The 20,368-nt window shown below is 45.3% G+C and overlaps 4 protein-coding genes across 4 annotated transcripts; 2 read left to right on the forward strand and 2 right to left on the reverse strand.

The window, feature by feature from the left end:
* Positions 1-10,273: 10,273 nt before the first annotated feature.
* On the reverse strand, positions 10,274-14,875 carry CCR75_003618 (uncharacterized protein). The gene is made up of 7 exons (XM_067961712.1): positions 14,700-14,875; positions 14,134-14,629; positions 13,976-14,055; positions 12,298-13,914; positions 10,974-12,210; positions 10,825-10,868; positions 10,274-10,744 (listed from the first exon to the last, which is right to left on the reverse strand). Exons 1-4 carry the CDS (start codon positions 14,832-14,834, stop codon positions 13,747-13,749), a joined length of 879 nt encoding a protein of 292 aa, XP_067815184.1. The 5' UTR covers positions 14,835-14,875; the 3' UTR covers positions 10,274-10,744; positions 10,825-10,868; positions 10,974-12,210; positions 12,298-13,746.
* On the forward strand, positions 11,588-13,483 carry CCR75_003619 (uncharacterized protein; the record flags this gene model as incomplete). Its single annotated transcript, XM_067961713.1, has 2 exons — positions 11,588-12,212; positions 12,309-13,483. The coding sequence occupies 2 exons, from the start codon at positions 11,588-11,590 to the stop codon at positions 13,481-13,483; spliced, it is 1,800 nt and encodes a 599-aa protein (XP_067815183.1).
* Positions 14,876-14,885: 10 nt separating the features above from the next.
* Positions 14,886-15,932, reverse strand: CCR75_003620 (uncharacterized protein). The gene is made up of 2 exons (XM_067961714.1): positions 15,385-15,932; positions 14,886-15,333 (listed from the first exon to the last, which is right to left on the reverse strand). The coding sequence occupies exons 1-2, from the start codon at positions 15,482-15,484 to the stop codon at positions 15,230-15,232; spliced, it is 204 nt and encodes a 67-aa protein (XP_067815358.1). The 5' UTR covers positions 15,485-15,932; the 3' UTR covers positions 14,886-15,229.
* A 55-nt stretch (positions 15,933-15,987) lies between these two features.
* CCR75_003621 (uncharacterized protein) lies at positions 15,988-19,545 on the forward strand (the record flags this gene model as incomplete). Its single annotated transcript, XM_067961715.1, has 1 exon — positions 15,988-19,545. The coding sequence occupies one exon, from the start codon at positions 15,988-15,990 to the stop codon at positions 19,543-19,545; it is 3,558 nt and encodes a 1,185-aa protein (XP_067814859.1).
* Positions 19,546-20,368: the final 823 nt, after the last annotated feature.

Consider the following 20,368-nt stretch of genomic DNA (forward strand, 5'->3'; position numbering starts at 1 on the left):
AGTTAGCAGAAGAAATTCAGCTAACTCGAAAATCGATAATGCATTTCGTTCAGGATCCCATTGCTAACGCAGTGGACCGTCGGAAACACAATGCAGACAAACATGGAAGAGAAAATGTTCAATCATTTAAAATTATTGATCTAGTACTACTCTCTACGGTAAACCTACCTAAGCGTTTAGTCACTAATCTGGGTAGCAGTTAACTATTACCCAAGTTCATTGGGCCTTTCCGTGTACTGTATCGCAGAGACAATGCGTACACAATAGAATTACCACGTAGGATGCGAACGCATCCTACGTTTTACGTTGGTTGGCTCCGCCCGTACCATCAGTCCGCGGCTTCTTCCGAGGACAGATCTGACCACCCATTTCAAGAATCCCTAAACGATTCTTGTGGTCGCGAACCAGATTTTCATGTTGAATTTGGAGTTTCTCGTGCAGGTTCCGAGTTTCCTCGAAACTGCAATGAGCTGACGACAGCTCATCGCGAACAGCGTGATATTTTCGTTCGTACTCCAACATGGAGTACGCACTCTTCGAACGGTCTTCCAACCGCTCGATATGGTGAGCCTGCACCGTCTGCTTCAACGAGCGACGCCTGCCGCACTCGTGGTCAAGTCCCTCCTCCAAATCATGGAGGAAGTGTGATCGATTTTGTCAATCCTCGACATTAGATCCGACATACGGTTCGGATCTACTTTTCCCTCCTACACCACAATTATTGGTGGATTCCCACGGTGGTCGGCGCTTCCTTGTGGAACGTATCCAGAACCACCGTGATGTGAAGAAGCAGCCAACGAGTTATCTTGTTCGCTGGCATAGTTATCCACCTTCGCATGACAGCTGGGAGCCTCGTTCCCAGCTGGTTGCTGACGCTGAGGGACTCGTCCGTCAGTATAACGAGACCCATCCGATGGTTCAGAAGGACCATCGGAAAACACGCGATCCTGGCGCATGTAAATCGATTGCAAAACGTCAATCGCGTCACACATCTCAATAGAGATGCGAGCCCTTCCCCAGGGCAAAGAAAGGGAAGAGACATCCCCTTTTACCCTCTTCGAGTTGTCTACAAAACACGGACAGGGATCACCCCACGCGAGGCATGGAAGCCCAGCCTCACGTGACAAACGATGCAATTTCTACTTTGCACCGGTTGGAGTTCTTTTCTCAAATTTATCGCGATTCGCGTTAAGTTTTTGATGCCAATCTTCGCGTCCTATGTCTTTGACATGCTTATTGTTGCCACTTAACCATCGATGCTTAAGAAAAGTATCGAGATAGAAATCTTCCTCAGCGCGAAAGTTCTTCGCGCTGGGATCAAGGCCATATAGCTTTGTCGCAAAAAACAAGGGATATTTAGTGTGAGGAGTAGACTCTCCAGACAAGCTATTGATTAGCCGTTCTGGCAAAAGCCTCGGCTTCTTCTCAGGGGCGAGATGAGACATTTTATTGTCTTCACTCCCCTGAGTGGTACCCAGTGAAGCAGGGGTACCACAAGAACTTTTATTACGATGGCTTACCCCATCATCATCAGCTTGCACAGAAACAGGTGCAGGTGACCGTACGGGAGACGGAACGGGCAATGAGGGATCATCCTCATCGTCGGAACCAAATAGACTATCAACTCGTCTATCAAAATGAGCCTTCTCATTCGAAGTCTCATAGTCAGCCGCCTGACGTCTATCAGGCGACTGTTCTATTCTCCCCGAGTCGGCCATTTCGTCCGACTTGCATTTCAAAAAGGGGTCGTATTCACGTGGTGAAGCATCACGTGCACCCGCAACATCTAGTGTTGCGCGAGTGGAAGATACTACGGCATAAGTTCCTTCTGCCGCTAGAGATAACAGTGCGTCACCCGCGGCTGCACGAACCGCAGATTCAAAATGATGGTTCTGACCAATCAACATCGTTTTTAAATTAAGTGGTCACATAATGACCACTCTATCCAATGACAGTCAGAGTGTTTGCGTTAAAGGGGGGGGTGATGTAATGGGGTGTATCGTTACATGAAATTAAAACTTAAAGGCTTTTAATTAATATATTATCTAAATGGTAGATAATATTTGGAGGATATTACTTTAAATAGTAATGTTCAGAAATCTTATCCATAAATAGGTATAGGCCATTATATATATTGATTCCGCAGACTAATCAACTGTAGATGTAAACAAAAGAGAGGGACAGATAAGATAAATTTAAAATTGCATGTTTAGTATTAGTTCATAATTAAGTTAGAGTTAACAGATAGAAAGAAGAGATACTTAACTATATAATTACAGTTTTCATTCAACCCTCTTAAAGCTAGTTGCCTTAAAAATAAATCTTCCCCTTGCACGTACTAGTGTATGTGAAATAATGTAAGGCACCACTCGATGCTGAAGCAATTCGAAGTGAACTTGTACTGAAGCAGTACAAGTCGTAGTGCCCCGTTACATGTAGCGGAGCTACCTCGCTCCTAAAGTCAGAGGAAGACTTTCAGACTCAGAGAGTCACTTAGTTCTATTGAACAAATGGGTTTCACAACTCAGGGAGTCGTATAAGCTATTTAAGCTTAAGGAATCCTAGTTCAAGGGATTCAGGGGTTCGTAAAACCAAGTGGCAACTAGTGCCCAAGAGGATATAGGTTAGAAATGCTTCTATCTCTTACAGATCAACGCGCAAGCCTTAGGAAGGCACTTAACGCTTTAGGATCAAAAGGGAAACTGCACTTTATCTAATTATTTAAATCTGAAAACCTTACCCTAGCAAATTTAATCAATATTTCGGCCGCCAGATTTATATCTGGCGGCGACCACATTTATTACCCATATTAATGGGAGTCAAGTAACTAGCTATTTTTAAATCAGATAAAAGGGTATTATACCCGTTAAGTAAATGTACCACAACAACGGATCTCCAACCGATGTGAGCCCCATTACACCCTCCCCCATCAGACTGTTGACACCGAGTGACAACATTTGCTTCATTATCTCTTTGAGGTTGGAACCTAAACAGCTAACCGTTTGGTTGTGTTTTCCATTCCTTTGTCTAATGACAATCAAGCGTGAGTCACAGACTCTGAGCACCTTCCTCGACGATGAGGGTATGGTGGACTTTGAAAGTCACTCTCAATCAGAGGAGGAGGAAAAAGAGCGGTGTTCGCTCACGCCTTCACCTCCGGACGAACATCGGCGAGCCCCGAATCCGTTCCCAGAACGTGGTGCCGCTAATGTCTTAACTGCATTGAGCAGGACACGGGACCCTGAGTCTAACATTTTTACGAATCTTTTCGATGAAAAGCAAGAGCAGATAATCGTCAAAGAAGAAAGAGCTCGTCGTCGAGCTGCCGAAATAGCGATAGCTAAGGCTCATAATGAATATAGATTCACTCCGCTTAGTGCGGACGAGCATCTCAAAGAGATAGCGGGTCACAGCTTGGTCATCTGGACCTCTGGTGACCCGGCGAGGACGCCGGAGGAGATCGCTGCTCGCGACGTTCTTCATGAGCAATACCTTGCGCCGAAGGGAATGACGCGAAGCCAGTATCTGACGCGTTTACGTAATCAAGCCCGTGGGGCTTCGGTGACCTCCATGAGGGAAATTTCGATAATTTTGTTTCCAAACGAAACAAGAACTGAAAACGAAGTCTCATTTGAGAAATGGGTTCACCGGGCCCGCAAACTCCGTAATATCTGGAATATCAGAGAGTCTGCGGATAGAGGTGATGTTCGTTTGGAACGGAAGCTTCGCTTCGACTTTGCTAAGCTTAAGCCCAAAGGCCAGTTACGTTCGGCATTTATGCCACAAAACGAAGAAAGGCCTAGACAGTATTTCAGTGCTTCGGTTGACCGTACAACCAAGGATCGAAGCCGCACGGAGGCTTTAGATCCACCTTATTTTACGTCAAGTGGTGGGAAGCGTCGTTTGACGCGAGTTGACCCTGAGCTTGGTGCTCAAAAACGTCAACGCCGTACGGGCAATCTTGCCGAAGAGGTACTTCGAACTCCTAAGAGTTTTCAGAAGAGGGGTACCCTAGCCACTTCACCAGATACTGGTATTGACCCTCACGATGACGTCGCTTTAAAAGTTTCTCCGCATGAAACTGAAGGTTCCCCCGCGCATCAAGCAGCGCGGGAGGGAGCCGAAATTTCGGCGGAAGCATTTGATGCTCTACGGCACGAGGTGCAACTTCTTCGTGAGGTCCTTGCTCGGGTTTAGAGCTCTTTTGAGGCGGTTCGAGACCGTCTTTCGACGCTGGAGCGTCAGCAGCCTCGTTTAGAGGGCCAGCTTGCCATCCTGGTGAGGATGCAGCAATCTGCGGCACGACTGCCTGTCTTGGCGCAAGCGCCTTCAAGTCCACGTGGGAAGGGTCCCAATATGGCTTAATCAAGCCAACGTAAAACACTGGGTGTGTACGCAGCTTGCTGGGAAGGTTAAGCGTATAAGCTAGGCCCTTCTTGGCCACGACCGTAAATGGTCCAATAAAGCGCTGGCGCAATTTGGTCTCGAAGACCGCGGAAACCAAGTTGGTAGGTAGGTTTTAGCGTTTAGTAACACTCGGTCTCCGACCATATAAGAATTAATACAGCTTCTGCCTTCGGCATCTGCTTGTTTCCTTTTGTTTGTCTTGGCTTTCAGCCATCGTATCCCTTGCATGTCTTAAGACACTTAATCGCGTCGCGAGAAACTCGCTTACTTGTTTCCGAACGTTAACAGGGTTAATATCAGCAAGCCTATCGGCCAATTCTCCCCCACCAAGCCCTGAACCACGCAGTGGTATCGTTAGTAAACGCGCGGGTGGGTAAGACCGTTTATATAAAACGGAGTATAGCCTGAAGAGGCATGAACAGCGTTATTTAACGCAAATTCCACTACTGAGAGCATTGAGAACCAGCCCTTTAGTGTCTGAGCACGTGTCTGAGCACGTGTGTGCTCGTAGAACGTCTTCAATGACGCGATTGACACGTTAAGTTTGACCATCGGTCTGGGGATGGTCTACAGTGGGCATATCCAATCTGGTGCCAAGCACACGTAAGATTGATTTCCAGAATTTACCCGTAAAACGGGCGTCCCGATCAGAGGCAATTGCCCCCGGCAAACCATGTTACCGAAACACGCGATAAATAAACAGCCTGGCTGTACCTTCACCATCAATGAAATCCGGTACGGCCGCTTAGTAAGCCATTTTGCTCAAACGATTAACAAAGACCACTATACCGGAGTAACCGGTAGCCCAAAAACAAAGTCCATACTAATGGACTCCCAGCATCCAATGGGGACGGAAAGACTCGCCAGTGGCGCAGCAGCATGTGCCGAGGGTTAAACCCGTTGGCACGTTTCGCATGTGCGAACAAATGTGCTGACCCATTTATAAGTTTGGGCCACCAATGACTCTGGCTGATTGAGCCGTAGGTCTTTTCTCTACCGAGATGACCACCAAGGACAGTATCGTATGCCTCATAGAGGATCCGGTACTTCAAATCCTCATCATGAGGAACAACGACACGCGGAGGGTCCGCGATGTCTGTGCAATAAAGCAACAGGTTGTTATCAATAGAAATCGATAAACCTTGCACGCAAACGTGCCAACAATCTAATGCCCGTGTCCGAATTCTATAAGGCTAGTAGCAGAGCTACACACTGTTCATCCTTGGCGTAAGCCGAACGGATTAATTCAGGAATAGGTGACGAGATCGTCGTTCAATGAGAAAGCTCATAATCCGGCCTGCGTGATAACGCATCGGCCAAAGTATTTTGCTTGCCGGGGTTTATACTTCACCTCGAAGTTGTATTCCGCAGAAAAGGATAGCCATCGGGCCATTCTCTGTGAGAGATGGGGCGACTTAGTCGCCGTGCGTAATGACGCGTGATCTGTATAAATCACAAACGGCTTAGAGCCGAGCAGACGAACTCTGAATTTGACGAGAGCATACTTCATAGCAAATAACGCTTTGTCATGAACTGGGTAGTTCTTTCCGCAGCTTTAAGCTGTCTAGACTCTAACGCAATAACACGTACATGCCCCTCAACATCTATTTGTAACAGAGCACTGCCAATAACAAAATCTGATGCGTCACAGACCACACTGAAAGGCCAATTTGGGTTTGGCAGTGCCAGAATCGGGGCATGGATAAGACTATCCTTAACTGCTCGAAAAGCATTATTCTCGGTGCTAGTCCAGCACCATTCTGCATCCTTTTTAAGGAGATTAGATAATGGCCATGCCATATCAGCATAATTTTCGCTATGTTTGTGTAAATAATTGGGGAGACCCAACCACTTACGCAAATCCTTTTGGTTTTTAGGAACCGGCCAATCTACTATGGCTTTACCTTAGCGGGATCCGCTCTAAGGCCTCGCTTTCCAATGATGCATCCTAAAAAAGGAATTTCGTCTGCGCCAAAAATGCATTTGGATGCATTGGCATACAATTTGTTTGTGCACATGCACTCGAGCACTGCTCGCAAATGGTCTAAATGGTTTTCCATTTCCGACCGACCCTGCTCCGCACGACTATTGACAAAAGTGTCATCGAAATAAGTATGTGCATAACCTCGATGAGGGCGAAACAGTTTGCGTCACTAGACGATTAAATGTTGCCGGGGCGTTGGAAAGGCCTTGTGACATAACCAGCCACTCCCATAACATGCCGCTTGGGGTGCTAACCGCTGTAAGCGGGATATCACTATCTCGCATGAGCAATTGGTAGTAACCATCGACTAAGTCCAATGCACTGTACATTGTACATCCCACCATATTGTTCTGAAGAACATTCTTTCTAGGAATGGGGGTTCGTGCTGATGGGGTGGCAGATTATAAGCATGTACAATGCGCCATTTACCATTTGGCTTTTCGACACAAAATGTCGGTGTCGAATGAGGAGATTTTCTCTCTCGTACCAATCCAGCCTCGTGCTTAGCACGAAAGAAATCGTCAATGACGTCACACTGCTCCCTTGGTAAAGGCCATTGTCTTGTGACACAGTATTTGGTTCGCGGAACTAAGTCAATTTCACGACGAACACCTCTATCCGGAGGTAAAACAGATGGTGGGTTATTAAATACCACATCTTGGAATTCCTTAATTAAGGAATAAAAGGGATCCGTAGGATTTTTAAGGATCGATAACCCATTTCGCGCACTTAGTGCAGCTTTTCTGTCATCCAGGACAGCTTCGTCGAGAAGTGACGATGAGTTTAACTCAACCATAGGTCGAATGACCACCATTTCAGATAAGTCACCAGCTTTTAAGGCTCGACCACACTCATCAATAGATAGTTCGTCTAGCTCCAAAAGAGCATGTAACGAGGGGATTGCCGCAAGGCTAACTTCCTCCTCAATGTTACCGGTTACGCCATTTACAAGCGTATGTACTTGCTCACTTTGTGAGGGTATACACGCTTCGTGTCTACCCTGTATTGGAGTGGAGACAATACGCCTCTTAGAGGCCGGAACATTGACGTCCCCGGGTTATCCAGCCTGTTTTGGTTCTATACCAGACATGGTGTCCAATTCGACATCCGACAAGGAGTAGGTAACTCAATTTCTTTATTCAGCGAATGTTTACGTGTCCCTTCACGTGCATTAGGAGGGTTTGACCCAAAATGCCCTGGCGAACTGCCAATAGTGTCACTATTGACACTCAGTATGGTGCCACCTCGGCCGACCCCACTCGGTGGACTTAGACGTGCCACTCCACGTATCTCAGGGATATTACACCCTTGGGGTCCTGGCAAACCGCCAACAGTGTCACTACTGACACTCAGTACGATGCCACCTCGGCCGACCATACTCGGTGGACTTAGACGTGCCACTCCACGTATCTCAGGAATATTACACCCTTGACGATTCGGCCTTAGGCCAACAATGCTTTCAGCATTTAGTGAATCGTTATTATAACGAGTGTCACTCGACGGAGTTCGTGCCGTTCCACTTATTTCTGCTGAGTCGGGCTCAGAATTAATGTATTTAACATTAGAGTTTATTAACTCAGACATGCCAATGTCTAGAACACTGACAGACGCATTCAATGATCCGCGCCAATAGCGCTTTTTTGCCTAGCAAAGGAAGGTTCATGACTCTTCAAAACTTTGCTAGGAACATTGCGCGTGGCGCCTAAGGTCTTAGACCTCCAATCGATCCATGGCTCATGGTGTTCTAACCAGGCCATACCAAGGATGAGATCATATCTCGAATCCAAATTAAGGACGAGACAGCATTCCATACTTTCAAAGTCCAGAAACTTTTTACCTAAGCTCCATGGAACCTTGGGAACAGTGACACGAGTCCCAGACGCTAAGCGAACAGTGATTGTATCACCTTCATGCGCTCTAAGCGCCTCAACGTATTGTTGACTTCCTTCAAGGGAAAGGCGTCGAGCATAATTGCAAGACGCTCCTGAGTCAATTAAAATTGACCACGGCTTATCAAAGCCTTTTGCAGTCGCTTGAGCGACTAGCAAGCCAGGCTTGTACTCTTGCCCCGTGCCATTGAGCACCGAGCTAATTGGGGCTAGGTTCTGTTTATTCTCGCCTCCTTGAGGTTCAACAGAGCCTAGGTCTTCCCCAGTAGGGCGCCTCACACCTACTGGGTATCGACGTTTTCCTGCACCGTACCAGATCTCTGGTATAGGTCGGAGTTGGAGCTCTTCGAGCTTTACGCGAATTTCGAAGAGGGCAGGCCGGACGTAAATTTCCGTGCTTCCGCACATATAACATATCCGGATGGTTTTATGCTGTTCCACAGCTTGAAGAGCCTCTTCTCCTTCCTCAACGAAGCTTAAATCCATGGTTTCGCTCTATTAGACGGAATCCATGTACTCGAAGAGCTTGTTCGAAAGACAGGCGTGCTAACACGAGCAGACTTAAAGTCAAGCTTGGCGCGTAGCGCTATGGCAACTGCCTCTTCGAACGCAGCCGGATGAGATCGGAACAATTCCGTCCGGGCAACGCCCTCATTACGACCCCCCATAAAGATGGTAACTACAATTGCTTCTTGCACCGGGCTTGATGCATAGATGCGATGAGAGTTCTCAACTCCTGGACATCGTCCCCTAGGGTTCTTTTACCCTGTCGAGTCGCTAGGAGCCGTGCTCGCATCCGAAAAGCCTGATCAGGCGGTGCAAACATGCTCGTTATTTGCTGTTTCAGCGAATCCATGGGGGAAAAGCATCGTTTATGGACGTGCTGCACGATAGTGCCCACTCCAAGACTCTACCTCCCAGTTTGGAAATGGCCATAGCTACCTTTTGCCGTTCTGTTAAGAACAAGGCGGAATCAATGGACATTTCCATCTGCTTAATCCAAAAAGGGAGATTTTCTCCCTCTTTTCCCTCAAATGTTTTCACATTTACAGTTAAAGGGCGAGCTGTCGGCTCCGAGTCAGGTACCGAGATGTACCTGGTTGGCATAGATGCCGCTAAATGGTCCTGTACCTGACCGATCAGGGAGACTTCGTACCGCATGAAGACTTCAAGCCTTGCATGCAGGACCTCTGGTCCTGGAAAATAATAAATTCCACGTGCTCAAGCCCGAATAATGTTTTGAGCTTGTCATAAGCGGCGCGTAGCGCTTCTGACAATTTTGGAACCTCTTCCATTTTCGTGAGAAATTAGTCTTGTAAAGACTCAGGCTTAGATTGACTACGAGTTATACAAGGTGTAGCGGAACTACCTCGCTCCTAAAGTCAGAGGAAGACTTACAGACCTAGAGAGTCACTTAGTTCTATTGAACTAATGGATTTAAAAACTCAGGGAGTCGTACAAGCTATTAAAGCTTAAGGAATCCTAGTTCTAGGGATTCAGGGGTTCGTAGAACCAAGTGGCAACTAGTGCCCCAGAGGATTTAGGTTAGAAAGGCTTCTATCTCTTACAGATCAATGCGCAAGCCTTAGGAAGGCACTTAACGCTTTATGATCAAAAGGGGAACTGAACTTTATCTAATTATTTCAATCTAAAAACCTTACCCTAGCTAATTAAAATAGATTTTATGTGCCAGATTTATATCTGGTGGCGACCACATTTATTACCCATATTAATGGGATTTAAGTAACTAGCTATTTTAAAATTAGATAAAAGGGTATTTTACCCGTTAAGTAAATGTACCACAACAACGGTTCGCCAACCGATGGGTGCCCCATTACATAACACCTCGAGTGTTTACGTTGTCAGAGCCCATAATACGAAAAAGTTGCAAGAACTCAGACTTTTTGTTTCTTGACATAACGCTTTAAAGGCAGTCGAACTACTCAACTCATTAACTCAAATAATGTCTAGACCCAACCCAGGTTTTTATGTCGCCAGACTTGAGTACTTGGTCGAGCAGCCTAGCAATCTATTAGTGAGTCAAATATGCTTCTTAAAGGGTTTGCGACGAATTTGCGCCGCGATAGCAAATTTTACAAATCGTGTCGACTACTTAAAAGTCACTTTTACTGATACTCGCGTGGTAAGAGACTTTTTTCACGCTTGGCCTAGATAGAAAAGTATGGTTGCCTCTGCGTACCTGCTTCTACACAAAGGAAGGTTTGTCGTATGACTATCTTTTAAATATATTGTTTCGCTTTTAATAAAAATTGGGGAGATTTGTGTTTGTAGACAAAATTCCACTTTTAGAGGTGTTGTCCGAAGATGTCCGCAGCAATTCTCTTTCTAAATTATAAATAGCTCCTTTTGGCTTTTATTGATTAGATAGATGCAGTACATGTGCTGTACCTTTGTTGGCGCTCGGTATTATTTGATCATGTTGCCTATCGCCACGTCGCTTTTACTGTTTAATTGTAAATTGGAATACAAAAGCGGTTAGGGGGCTTGCAATGGACAGCGTATGAAAAACGACGCCTCGAATACTCTCTGTGCAGGGGTTGTCCACCATGGCGTCGTTCGCTCGCGAGCTACTCGTACGTATACACCACATAAAGATGGAAGCTGGTGAGCAAGCAAATTAATTTCTATCGCTGGTACTGCTGTACAGAATTTAGCACTTCTGCCGATTATACCTGTTTTGTTTTGCATTTGCGACTCGATAGATTTGCTTCTTGTCAATACTCAACATAAGTAATGAGTTCATCATGTAACGGCTCGGGCGCTTGGTGTTGCCGCAAAAATGTTAGAGGAAAAAGCAATGCGGCTAGGTGGGCAGGCTTCATATGCCCTTTCGCCGAGGGCAAATATTAACGATTGGAGTTTTTCTCAGTACGGCTTGTGCCCATATTCGTCTGTAACTGCAGCACCGCAACCAAAAAAAAAAGCTCTTAAAAGCATAAAATGCCAACGTTCCACCAACCTCATTTATTTAAAAGCTTGTCTATTAGGTCGGACCGGGGGATATGTCCATATTTATTTCACTCCACGTCTTTACGCATAAAACCAGCTGTGCCGCGTATAGACGTGTAGACGTCAGAGACCAGTGCGGTTCCGACTATCCTCTCCATGCCGACTACTCCCGAGTTTGCCATTTCTAAATTGCGGCCTTTTGCCATTTTACCGTGAATAACCTGTCGCAATTCGGTCGCAATTTCCATCGCAATTTGGTTGAACTTAACCTTAATTAAAGGAAATAGGACATTCGGCCGAGCACAACGGACATCCTGCCGAGTAACTTAGTATCAACATGAAAATTGTCTATGTGCTTGCGACGTTTCTAACGCTCCTCGGATCAGTTCAGTCCGTAAACATTGAAAGTGGTTTTACGCTCGATGGCTCGACTACCTACTGCATGGGCGTGTCCGCCATCAACGGGTCGGTGGGGACTCTTAATTTCGACACTCTGGAAGCTGGCAATGTTGGTCGCTGCCCCGTTGGTGTCACACTCACGCTTACAGACTCCAAATTCCGCATAAGCGACCCTATAATTGTCAAGTGGGCGGCCACTGCGATTGTTGGCCTACCAAACGCCATCTTCTCGAACGCTATTGACGCAGCCACCGGACTCCCGGCTCCCGTGACCATGTCGACGCTTTTTGCTTGCACAGTTGGAACGAATTGTGCTACAAGCATAAGAGGTACCCCAACAGGCGACGGAACCAGCAGTGGCGCGTTTCCTCCGGGTGGTTTTAAGACGCTTGAGACCAACACATTCACTTTTGGGACCGCCGGCGATTATATCATTGTAGGCTTGGTCACTTTGCCTGGTGATAGTGCGCTTAACCTTTTAGCGGAGGAGTATTTGGTCTTTAAATCAATCAGTATTGTGCCAGACGACTCGGTCTTCTCATCCTCGACATCGTCCAGAGCAGGTATAGTAAACTCTTAAAAATTAGTCTACCAGTAGCTTGTGTACTTTAAGCAGCTTCTAACTCAAGCGCTTTGTCTTATTATCACAGGTACTTTAGTTAAGTCCTCTGAAGTCACGTCTGGAAAACCAGACAGCACCTCTGATTCTGACAAAACTGGTTTAGCCAAAGGAATAACGCCAAACGATAATATCTCATCTAATACGATAGCGTCACCTTCGGCAGACACAGCGAAGCAAATGGACGCGGAATATATGGGAGTGGTCAAGACCGCGTCTGTCTTTAGTGGCAGTAGCACCTTTGTTAAAGACAATGGTGTCTTAATCATTGCAGCGGTGATTCTATGTTGCATTCTTGGTTTTTTGGGGGCTGGGCTTCTCTTGCGCCGTCGCAAAAACCAACAAAAGGGTTTAGACGGAAATACGAGTAGTGACGCAGACGACGATGGCGGCAAAACCGACCTCACGTACATCGCTAACATGTCAGCTCGAAATATCGAAAAGACTACAGACAACATGATGGACGAGGAGTTGCCAGTGATCATGATGCCCTCGATGAAGCACGGGTCTGAGCATTATTTAAGGACAAGAAGCTCAAGGCAATCGTTAACCATGAACGGCTCGGACACGGACGATTTTTTTGACAAAGCGAGCCATGGTGCTGCAGCCTACTTAAATGCAGCAGCAATTGACCCTCATCGCATGAGCAGCGCATCCTCCGTTGCCGGTGGCCAAAGTGAAGCTTCCATGTCGAACTTCGGTGACTCGATTGTTTCGGCAAGACAGAAGAAGTATTTGCAGCCAAACGACGGAAAGGACGCAGTAAGTGCTCGTACGGATGCTCAAACGACTTTGTTTGATCAAGCTCAGTTGAAGGCCCACGAGCAGAGCAATGCTGAAGAATTTAGTGCTATCGGCAGATATACCGAAGAAAAACAACGCAACACGGGCTCCAGCAATCACGACCTAACCCGCGAATTGGGCTTTTCGATGTCTTCTCGCCCTGGGAGCGAGTCGCGTCCTAGTGAGGACTATCGGGCAACAGAGGAGTCGCGTGATTCTAAGAACTCTTTTACAGGTGATTTCTCGGAGGCCTTGGGACAGTCTCGACTGCAAAGTGAGGTGTCGGTAGACTCATACGGGTTTCGAGCGTCGCGCCTGAGCGTCGACTCGTATAGCTCTGGCATGTCTTTTTATAGTCGCGAGGGCTCGCGAATCAGCGGCTTTAGTTCTGCCTCAAGTTTTGACAGATCAAGCACCCTTAGCAAGTACTAGTTAAATCGTTGGATCGTTTTTTGGCAGCTGATATCTGACAATGTTCGAGTAGATACGTTTATGTTGCTCGACCCAACCTTTCCGCTAAATTATTTCGACATGTATGTGCTTTTCGAAGATGAGAGTCTTGTCTTCAGGTTAGTCTCAAGTGAGCCCCATTCGTGACATGCAAACATTAAAGGTTTTGGCGCTTGACCACGCACGTTCATTACTTGTGGCAGCGCTATAACACGTTTGTATTATCTTCTACCAGCGCAATTTTTCTATATAAGCTTGTGCTCCTTTGCCAATCTCGAAATGACATTTTCGGTTGAACTTTCGCACTCGACCAGTGGCGCACGGACAGAAGGCGAGCATTTACCCATAAGGTGCAACAATTTTTTTATAGGCTGCGGATTGGCTTCACAGAAGAGCGATTTGACCAGGAAAAACTAGGGCAAATAAAGGATAAGAAACATTTTAACTTGATGTAAGCAATGAATTTCAACGTACATTTTCCAAAGAAGCCTTGCGAGCGGTAACATAGTCGCCCTTGAGCATCGAATCCGTAATGGCCAGAACCTTCTTGGGAGCTATGGTGCGCAAAACCGAAACACACGATTAGTGACTGATTAAAAGATAGGCCAATGGCAAAGAGAATCGCCACTCACATGCGTTGGAGAGTACACTAATTACACCCGTAGAGCCCATCGCCATAAGAGGTAGTGTAAGGTTGTCGTCGCCGGATAATATGGTGATATCACATAGGGCTGCAATTTCCATGGCCTGGTCCAGTGAGCCAGTTGACTCCTTAATAGCAATGATATTAGGCAGCTTATAAAGTTCAGCAATTGTCTCAGGAGTGAGGTTGACGTTAGTGCGGCCGGGGATGTTGTACACAACCACAGGGAGACCAACATCAGCCACAGCTTTAAAGTGAGCGTAAAGTCCCTTCTGCGTCGGTTTGTTATAGTATGGGCAAACTACAAGGCAGGCGTCAGCGCCATGCTTTTTAGCAGCGCGCGTGAGGCGCAAAGCTTCAGCCGTATTATTTGAGCCCGTGCCAGCGATTACAGGCACGCGGCCCCTAGCTGCAGACACCACCTCGGAAATTACGCGGTCATGTTCTTCATGGGAAACTGTCGGGCATTCGCCCGTTGTGCCCATCTGTCATGTTTATGGCAGCCAATCGCATTAAAATTGAGTACTTAATGACTATTTGGACGGTATCACATACCGGCACAAGGCCATTAATGCCTTCCTGAATTTGCCACTCCACCAGCTCGCGCAATTTGGCGTAGTCAACAGCGGTTCCGTCGTCAGTGAAGGGAGTCACAAGAGCGGTAAATGCTCCGCGAAGCTTTAAGGTCATTGCTTCCTGACTTTCGAATGGCTATGACGACGAGACTAACAAACAGTCACATCAGAAATATTGGAGTGCTATTATTAACAAATGTTAAAGTGAGTTTTTCTCAATTTTAATTTTCTTCACACATGTCACTCCAAATTTTGTGGATCTTGAGTTGTCAATATAACGTTACGGCACAAATTTAATTTGAATTCTGACTGTCTCTCCTTTTAATGGTTTTATCACAATTCCCAAAAAGACCCTGAGCATTAAAAAAATTGGTTGTTCCAACAGCTTGGCAAGACCCAAAATGCCAAGCTCTCAAATAATACCGTCTTCGTCTGTATGTTCTTTTTATATTCTCGAGCACGCGATTTATTACATCCGCCACCTCCGTCACTCACCACCATTACCCCTGTCTACTTTCGCTGCTTTATAATCCACTTGTCCGATCCGTAGCAAGCCGCCGCGCCAGCACTAACCGCCAGCACCGAGTTCCTAAGGGCCAACAGCTTGCCTCTTGCTAAAGCATGCAAAAGTTTAGCTTCAGTCCCATCACGGCTAAATAACGTACAAATTAATAGGGACGGCACACCAACGATCAATGCTAGCCCCGACGCCGCCATCTCGGGGTGCTCGCGTCGAAGCTCATCCGCCTTCATCAGATCTGCCATGGAATTAAATTTAACATATTTATTGTAGTTTACTATTACAAGTAGATAACGTCACTGACGTTGTTGGGCGGCGTTTAGCACACTCTTCACGGGCACTAAATGGGCATCGGCAATCTCCTTGGAATTCTTCCACTGCACTTGCGCCGCAAAGACCCGTGCATTAAGACTTTTGCGCGCCAAACCTATGTAATTGCGCAACTCTGTACCCTCTTCGCCATCCGCACGGTTAAAAACATCGAATACGGGTGCCGCGAACGTCTTTGCGCCCCCCCACGCCAGCTCTGCCGTCTCACCAATCGTGTGACGCGCCAAGCTGAAAAGCTCCTTGCTGTAATCTAAAGCACTTGAAGCTGAATCACGCACAGGAGCTATGGACTTAGAATCCGCATTGCGGTCGCCTTCAATAGACTCATTCAACTGTTTCGATTTCTTCATTACAACGACACGGTTTCTTTAATAAACGAAACATTTTAATAATTCCGGAATTTTTCCAACAGAAGCCAATGGAAGCAGCAGAAATGCAGCTCGCGCGGGCGCTGGCAGCGCTAACAGAGTGTGAATTACCACAATCTCGAAGCCTAGAGTCGCGTCTAGATGCTTACTTTCAACTAGAGGACCTTTTTCATTTGGAAGACTCTGAAGCATCGGTCCTGGAGCTGCAACGTCATGTGCCTCTTTTATTAAGCGAGATGCGTATCGACCTACAACAGAATGGGCTCAGCGAAATACTACATGCTGCATTACGCTGCCTGTCGTATTTGATGCACCACCGCAGCTTAAATGTGGGATTTTCCGATGATGAAATATCTTATTTTCTCGGTAAACTGGTGCGTCTACTCTTTTCCACGCAGGACATAAGCACGTACAAATTGTGTCTCTGGGGCATCACCGTGCAGAATTTTTCACCCGACAGACACATACTTTTGCCTCGAATGGTTGAAGCTTTGGTGCAAGCAGTTGTGAATCCGTTCAATTCGCGAGTAATCGAAGTGCAGGCGCTAAAGGGGCTTCATTTGCTGCTTGTTAAGTACCCGGAGCAGTTGGGATGTAGTGCAGCAGTACTGAATCTGTATGTTAGACCGATTGCGAGTCGACTAACCAGCAGTGAGGTAGTTACGCGAACACAGGCACGAGTTGTGCTGGAAGAAGTAAGCAAGCATCGTACAGCCTGGCCACAAGAGACACTCATTGTGGTGCAAAACTGTGTGGAAGAATACTTGTTGCCCGTGATGGAATTGCACATGGAGCACAATCGACGAATAGAGGCCGTGCATTTATGGAAACTCATGCTGATTCTGCTAAAATCGCACTTTTCAAACGATCTTGAAAAATTAAATAGTGTGCTATACGTTGCAGAAAAGTGTTTGAAAGACAAAAACGGAATTGTGAGACTACTAGCATTGGAAGCGTGGGGCGAGATGACACAAGTATTCCATGATTGCAACAATTGGGTATTTAACAAGGCTGTTGTGGGCTTGCTTATTCGGCCAATTTATTCGTGCTTCAAACAGGAGCTTTTGCTGAACATTATCGATGTAGCATATGATTCTTGGCAAAAAATTATAAATGTTGCAGTGCTTGACTTTAATGCAAATTGCAAAGCTTTGGAAAAAAATGTCGAAATAGGACAACAGGAACGCGTGCCCGTGTGGAAGCTATGGTTTAATGAACTCGTCACGCATCCGTTGCTTATACTGATGGAGAAGCTAACAAAGACTAAGGACAGTGCATCTGCTGTTAAGTTAGATACATTTATCTCTTTTTTTAAGCAATTATGGAGACTTAAGGAGCGAACACGTTTTGGGAACAAGTGCAAAAAAACTCAACGCAAGTGCAGCAGCTCTAATGCAACGAGAGGGATCTCTGCGAATGAAATTTTTGGAAAGCGAGCATTGCGGACTCGTGACAAAGAACATTCAGCTTTTGTTCGTTTTCTAAGGTGTAGCAGCGTTCATTTAAACTCCAAGGTCATTGGCATTGCCTTATTAATCGAAGATGTTTTAGGTGCAATACACGACATGATAAAAATGTCAATTAAAAGCACCGACTGCGGAGATCAAAATCGAATAAATGAGGTAGTAATGGCTATGTGGATAGGAGTTTGCCAACGTATCAAGTTTAATAGAGATCAAGACGGACCAACATCAAAACTATTATCGCGTCTCGTGAGAATCTTAATTGCTCTGCCGTTTGGCAACCTGGCTTCAAAATTCAGCCCTGCTAGACGTGTTGATGTAAATGATTCGAGAAGATGGAATAGAAAGAATAAACAAAGCCAAATTGCGAGAGATGAAGGCTTTCGACTGGTGTGGCAATTGCAACTGTTAATTCCTCTAGTATCTACTTTCGTGTCTCTTAGAGATTTACAAAGTGCGATGCTTCATCCAAAGTGCAAGTTTTTTGATCGGATCAACCAGCGTGTAAAGTACCTTAAAAGCTTGTATGCTCAGTGTGCTACCGTGTTTGAATTATGGGAAAGTAATGAGTTTGGAGAAAAACAAGTTCACTTAAAGCGTAAAATGAATGCACTTCCGTACCTCGTGCTTACTCCGATAGTTGAATTTGCTATTTATGTGGAAAATTTTAAATGTGATCGTGGTGTTATAATACACATTACATTGACCAAATTGGAAGCTTTAATGAAAAATCTTCTGACGAAGTTAAACTTCGGTTTCGAGCAGCGCGACCAACAAATGTTTCGTTTTGGTGAGATGTTAATTAATGCAGCTCATGATTGTATTGCTTCTGGCTTTTCTTGTGAGAAAAGGAGCATACTTGACGAGTTTATCAACATTTCTAAACGATTCAAAGGTCAAACTTTTGGAAGCCAGCAGCTTGCCTCGCCATTGCTGTATTCGATTCAGTCGTGTACGCGAGTTTGCTCTGACATTTATGAGACGACTAGCGCTGCTACTCATACAAACTTGTGTAATGTTTTAAGGACTGATGCAAGGAATGAATCACAAGCATCAGCTAGCGTATTCTCATTGATTTTACCAAGCAGTAAGATCCCGTCAGATCCTCTTGCGAAATTTATCAAATTATATCGAGTCTCTTCAGATGAACCTTTTGCAATCTCACGACAAAGAAAAGCTTCGAAGTATACGTTTTTGATTGCATACATGATACCATTTATTGTGAATCAAACACCTCTGCTGAGAAAAACAGTTGGACGCCGACAAAGTAACAACCTGAACGGTGGAAATTGCATTGATCCAGGTCTCGCTGGGTGTTTAGACAAAATTTTCTTGCTGTATAGGCATTTTCCATTGGAGTTTCGACAACTTTTTTCAATTTGCAAGATAAAAACGATTGGTGACCTGAGTGCATTGTCCGTGGATAAATTGAAAGCATTTGGGCGAAAAGAAACTCTACATGCTGTTCGACAAGCACTACAAGAGTTTCTTGAGCGGAAGGGCTGCATGAAGACAATTAGTGGCAGTGAAATCGGTCAAAGGAGCGGTTTGGCCTCCGGGAGTTCCGCAATATCGAAATTCTCTCTGTGTTATATAACCAAGCGTCCATCTTATATGGAGAGAAAATGTAATGCTATTTTAGCTCCTAGAAAGTCATATCGCAAGCGCACAAGACGGACGTTGGAGCTTGATGGTGAGATCGATAGATTTGAAGAGAGTGAAGCAAGTCGCCGCAAACCAAAATTAGCGGACCGAGTCACGTTTCTTCTTGAAACGCATAGGTCTGATAGAACCCAAATCACTAGGCCTTTCGAGGAATTAGAGACTCAATCAAAACCTTCTGAAAAGTCCATAGAAACCAAAAAAAATCAAGAAAATATAAATCTTTCTACACCCAAATTGCTGCGACATCTACGACGTTCGGCGTACTACGTGAATAACCTTGTCACTGAAGAAGAGAGCTTACAGAGTGAGCCAGCAAGTTTGCAGTCGAGCATCACATCCGCAGGCAACGTAATGGCAAATTATCAAGAAGCCTACGACTTAGTCTCCCAAATTGCAGTACAACTTCAGATCGCAGCAGAAACAAGCTCCACACGATGTAAAAAACTGCTGGATAAGCAAAAAGAAGAATTTCGAGGATGAGCTCCACGAAATTGCAAGGATGCAAGGAAAATGGTTTTATAATCCTATAATATTTTTAAATTATGAAGTGACGGCTGTCTCTTAAATGAAGTAGTGTGGCTTGAGAGAAACACTAAGATTTTTAATTGGCGAGTATGCAGCAGCGGCACATCTGATTGCGCTGAATTCTACTGCTGTCGCTCTACTGCTGTCGCTCTACAGCTTCTAAAAAACGCTTTTGAAATATGCGTTTTTGATGCTTGCACTCTTTATTTACTTTATCACCGATTCGCTTTTAAGTGGAAAGAGGATGTTTACCTCAGCTAAATTCATGTTAGTGATGGCGTCGTCATTGAAAGTATACACATCGAGGTGACTCGTCGCGACCGTGTCTCGCTTTCTCAAATCGAAAAAGCTTTGTTCGCAAGTTTTTTAGAGACATTGTAGTGGCCATAGCAAATAGGCAGGAAATTATGACTGTTTTCAAGTGTTGAAGAATTTTCTTGTAATCTTTTGAAGACATCTTTTCTAATCTCTCGAAATAATCTTCGAGAAACTATTCAAGAGATTGCCTCAAAGATAATTTTCTTAATCCTCAAAGACAATACCGGTGGCGTTACATTTTCTCTTAACAAATTTGCGATCATAGCTTCTTTGTTTGAGATAGCAAAGTACGGTTACAATGAAGAATCTCGATCGGTAACCGCATACAGACAACCCTACACTAATTACTGATCTTTGACCTTCATTAAATACTTCCGTTTCTAAAAAAATTGACCATCAGTAATTGAGATGGTTGTCCGTTTCATAAATGTAATTTCCAAAATAAGGAATTATAAAGGAA

The sequence above is a fragment of the Bremia lactucae genome, linkage group LG1 (assembly GCF_004359215.1).
Source record: "Bremia lactucae strain SF5 linkage group LG1, whole genome shotgun sequence".
Taxonomy (NCBI): domain Eukaryota; phylum Oomycota; class Peronosporomycetes; order Peronosporales; family Peronosporaceae; genus Bremia; species Bremia lactucae.

Excerpts from the sequence above, each read along its gene's own strand:
- CCR75_003618 (XM_067961712.1), bottom strand. The coding sequence starts at position 14,834 with ATGACCTTAAAGCTTCGCGGAGCATTTACCGCTCTTGTGACTCCCTTC. Across the intron at positions 14,630-14,699 it reads GCATTAATGGCCTTGTGCCG|ATGGGCACAACGGGCGAATG; the intron begins GTATGTGATACC and ends TAAACATGACAG. Across the intron at positions 14,056-14,133 it reads TAGTGTACTCTCCAACGCAT|CTCCCAAGAAGGTTCTGGCC; the intron begins GTGAGTGGCGAT and ends TGCGCACCATAG.
- CCR75_003620 (XM_067961714.1), bottom strand. The coding sequence starts at position 15,484 with ATGGCAGATCTGATGAAGGCGGATGAGCTTCGACGCGAGCACCCCGAG. Across the intron at positions 15,334-15,384 it reads TGTGCCGTCCCTATTAATTT|CAAGAGGCAAGCTGTTGGCC; the intron begins GTACGTTATTTA and ends TGCATGCTTTAG.